This window comes from Centruroides vittatus, unplaced genomic scaffold (genome assembly GCF_030686945.1).
Source record: "Centruroides vittatus isolate TY-2023 unplaced genomic scaffold, ASM3068694v2 contig_911, whole genome shotgun sequence".
NCBI lineage: Eukaryota > Metazoa > Arthropoda > Arachnida > Scorpiones > Buthidae > Centruroides > Centruroides vittatus.
This window is the reverse complement of record NW_027122600.1, coordinates 200,108-204,735: the sequence shown is the minus strand read 5'-3', so window position 1 is coordinate 204,735 and position 4,628 is coordinate 200,108. Positions and strand designations below refer to the sequence as shown.

General features: G+C 36.8%; 1 protein-coding gene across 1 annotated transcript; it reads right to left on the bottom strand.

Annotated features, from left to right (window-relative positions):
* Window positions 1-2,804: 2,804 nt before the first annotated feature.
* LOC136984261 (uncharacterized) lies at window positions 2,805-4,406 on the bottom strand. The gene is made up of 3 exons (XM_067281176.1): window positions 4,199-4,406; window positions 3,692-4,120; window positions 2,805-3,580 (listed from the first exon to the last, which is right to left on the bottom strand). The coding sequence occupies exons 1-3, from the start codon at window positions 4,404-4,406 to the stop codon at window positions 2,805-2,807; spliced, it is 1,413 nt and encodes a 470-aa protein (XP_067137277.1).
* Between the last annotated feature and the right edge of the window lie 222 nt (window positions 4,407-4,628).

Here is a 4,628-nt window from a genome sequence, read left to right as displayed (position 1 = left end):
TTTTAATTAATAAAAAATAAAAAAGTATATTTTTCTTTAAAGGAATTATAATTGTATGTTTTAATTTTTGTGTGTTAAAATTTATTTTATAATTTTACATTTATAATATAAAATATAAGTTCACAAAATGGTAGTAATCAAAATAAAAGAGTAAGCAATTTATTTTGCAAATTTTGATTTCTTGATTGTCTAGTATTATCATATTTAATTACTGAATTGATTTAGTTTTGACATTATATTTTATTTTGAATGTTACTTTAAAATTATCATGGTCTAAGTGTTACATACAGATTTCTATCAGATGGCTGGATGGCCGAGCAGTCAAGGTTGCATCCTACTGCTCTGGAGCACCCGGAATCAAATCTATACAGGTCAAAAAAGACCCAGAAATTTTTTAGTAGTGGTCCATCCGGGTATGTTGGGCCCTATCCCTTATCACATGACCGCCCCATTGTGGGCCTGGCCGAACCCATAATGGACTTGCTAAAAGAGGCCTTAGTGCTCACAGGGCAGAAAGAGTTTTAAAAAAACTTAGGCCAGCAATGGCAAACACATGATCTGCAGGTGACTGCACTCATTACACAGGTCACTGTGTGACCTGTGCAACGATTTTGAGACACTGGTACAGTGTTAAACATTTAGAAGGCATTAGGTTTTTATAAATTATTATATAAAAAAAATTATTTTAAAACATGTAATGTGAAACATGAGTGTGTGCAGAAAATTTTCTAGTGGAGTAAAACTTTGAAACATAATTATATCAATAAATTTTTACTTAATTACTTAATTTTTGGTAGATTATAGAATACGGTATTGAATCAAAGCATCCCATGGTCGAGGATGTAAGGTTACATATCTCAGTCACTTTTATGATTATAATTTGTGGAATATTTTATTTCATTCCAAAGCAAGTGCCCTATTTGTCCCATCTGTGGACATCCCTGGCATGAAAGCAGGATCCTAAACCTGTTGCAAAACATCATAAAAGTTATTAATTATGAACTTTAGAAAGATTATCATCAAATAAACAATAGTAGATTTCTCATTAAACAGAATATTTTTTTCATTATAAATGCATTATTTTCTTTTCATTTACATAGAATTTGTTGTTATTTTTCTGATATAAATTACAAATTTTGCTTTATTTAATTTTTTAAACATTTCTTTTAATTTTTTTTTATTACTCAAATTAAATAGTTGACCTGTGATTTAGAATAACTAAATTTCAACGGCCCATCAGTGGCCAAGCGGTTCTGTTCCCTGAACACTGGGAGTTCAGTTATGGGTTTGTGCTTTGCCAGGATGGGCTGGCCATGTGGAATTTTTCGGGTTTTCTCCACATCTGTAACTCCTAAATAGGGACCAGTTACTCTTAAAAAGACCTCCCGGAAGGCATTCCCCCTAGGCAGAGCACCCAATGTTCACACAACACAATATCATCTGCAAACAGCATACTTCATGGAGCCTGCAAGCATTTGAATGTTGCATTGCCATAACTTAATAAAACAAACTAAATTTCAAATTCAATTTAGATCCTGTCTTTGGAAAAAGTTTGCTATTGCTGACTTTAGACATATGGTTGTCTTTCTTTCTTTCTTTATCCTCGCCTTTTCCCATGTTTATATGGGGTCAGTATTTCCTTCTCTAATACGTTTCTTTCATTTCTCCCTATAAAGGGCTTCTCTCTTAAGTCCCCTCTGGTTCAAGTCTTCTTCCACCTTATCTTTCTAATGCATTTTTGGTCTTCCTCTTTTCCTCTTTCCTTTTACTACCAGTTTTCCGATCTTCTTTCCAACATAATTGTCGTTTCTTCACTCTACATGACCAAACCACCTGAACCTACATTCTTGCATCTTTTTGCTCAAGGGGCCCACCTTAACAGAATCTCTAATAAAATCATTCCTTATTCTATCCTTCCTTGACACTCCACACATTCATCTCAACATTCTCATCTCTGCCACCTCCATCTTTCTTTCTTGTTATTGCCCATGTCTCCACTCCATATAACATTGCAGGTCTAACAACTGATTTATACAATTTTCCTTTCAGATTGCAGCTAACTTTCTTGTTGCATAACACACTACTCAGCTTCCTCCAGTTCATCCATCCACATTGAATTCTATGCTGCACCTCCAGTTTCAATCCTCCTCCCATTTTGACAAATGTCCCAAGATATTTAAAACTTGGAACCAAAGGGAGCAGCACATTTTCGATTTTAATATTACACTCATTTCTACCATTCAGAGTCATATAAGCTGTTTTAGTTCTGCTAATCTTCATGCCCCTTTCTTCCAAAACTTTTCTCCAATCTTCCAGTTTCTTCTTGGCCTTGGTTTGGGAAAGTTCACACAGCACAATATCATTCACAAACAGCATACTCCGTGGAGCTTGACACTTCATGTCACACACTAACACATCCATTATCAGGTCAAACAAATAAGGGCTAAGGGCCGATCCCTGATGTAAACCAACATTAGCGAAGAACGCTTCTGTAGTGCCCACACTACTTTTAACTTGGGTCTCTGCTCCCTTGTACATTTCCTTGATGAGCCTAACATATTTTTCTGGAACATTCTTTTCCCTCAAACATCTCTATACCTCTTGCCTTAGTACCCTATCATATGCCTTTTCTAGATTTATGAACACCATGTGCAAATCTTCCTGCATTTTCCTATGCTTTTCCATCAGCTGTTTTAGAGCAAAGATAGCATCAGTTGTACTCCTTCCCAGCAAAAAGCCAAACTGTTCCTCTCCAATCTCAGATTCCTGCCTAATCCTTCTTTCTACAATTTTCTCCTAAATCTTCATAGTATGGGACAATAACTGTATACCTCTGTAATTTCTTCAGTTCTGTGCATCCCTTTACCTTTAAAGATCAGCACCAGAATGCTCTTCCTCCATTTATCTGGGATCTTCTCTTGCTGCCATAGTTTCTTCATAAGGTCCCAGAGGATATCAATTCCCTCCTTACCCAAACCTCTCCAAGCCTCAACTGGAATCCAATCAGTACCTACTGCTTTTTCCATCTTCATTTTCCTGAGCACACTTTCCACTTCTTCTCTGCTAATATCTTGCACCACTCCTTCATTTGCCTCTCCATTCTCATATACAGTTCTGGGATTTTCTTCATTCAATAAATTCCTAAAATATTCTTTCAATCTTTCCTTGACCCTTTCATAATCTTGTAATACCACTCCTTTATCATCTTTAATCAGTTTAATAGAGGTAAAATCTTTTGATGCCTTATCTCTTGCTTTGGCAATTCTCATCAACTGCCTTTTGCCACCTTTTCTTTCGAAAACTTTATAAGCCTCTTCTAAAGCCTTTGCTTTTGCAATAGCCACTGCCTTTTTAGTCATTTTATTTGCAAAATGGTAAGTTTCTTTATCTTCTGGCCTTCCCATCAAATCCCACCTTTTCTTTGCCTCTTTCTTTTGTTTAACTATGGCTTGTACCTCAGCATTCCACCACCAAAGTTCCTTTCCTTCTGGCAATCTCTTCCCTGAAGTTTTTTCCAACACCTCTTCTCCAACTTTCAAAATGCAATTACTATTCAGCAACCAACATGTTTGCACATCATCTGGGAACTGAATTTCTTTTAACACTTTTACCTTAAACTCTTTCCTTAATTTCTCCTCTAACAATCTCCATCATTTGATCTTTTGTTCAATCTGGCTAACACAATTCTTACAATAGTCTATAAAAAAGTCACAATCCACCGGGAGGACTCTATGTTGTGCAGCAACACTTTCTCCATTTAACACTTTACTGTTTCTTACTTCTCTCAGATGTCTCCTGTGGCACAAGAAAAAATCAATCTGGCTGGATCTACCTCCACTCATGTATGTAACCAGTTGGTTCGCTTTCTTCTCGAAGTAGGTGTTAACTAGCACAAGGTCAAAAGCCACAGCATGATCAACTAGTCTTTCTCCCACACTCCACCTCCCAAGAACTCTTCCTACCACATTTTTCCTCTTCCCAACATGACCATTTAAATTGCCCCCGCAGATTAATCTCTCATTCATAGGAACACACATTATAATTTGGTCAAGATCTGTCCAAAAATTTGTCTTTTCTTCTCCACTACCTTGGCTGAGGAGCATACACACACACAATCGTACTGAAAATTCCACCAATGTCTGACTTAACGCTCATAATTCTATCACACCTTCGTTTAACCTCACAGACATTGTCTTACCAACTCCATTCTTTCCTCCCTTATTTGCTCCACTCACAAACAGTTTGTATCCTTCACCAAGTTCTTTAGCTTTATTTCCTTTCCATCTTGTCTCTTGCAGGCACAAAATGTTCACTCTCTTTCTTTGCATCAGATCAACCAACTCTCTACTCTTCCCATTCAATGTTCCAATGTTTAGAGTACCTATTCTTATACTTGTCTTCCTCATCTCTTTCTGGTTTAACTTCTTTATCCGAACCCATCCTTGGTTCGGTAGCCCCAGCTCATTTGACATAGTTTTTGAGTGACATGACTCTGCACCGCTTCAGGAGGACGTCCTAACACAGTTATAACTTACTTGAGCAGACATTCCATGTAGTTTTGGCATAGGTTTTGGCCTTTCCTGATGCCAACCCTATTTGTTATAAGGCTAGATATATATACAGTAGAC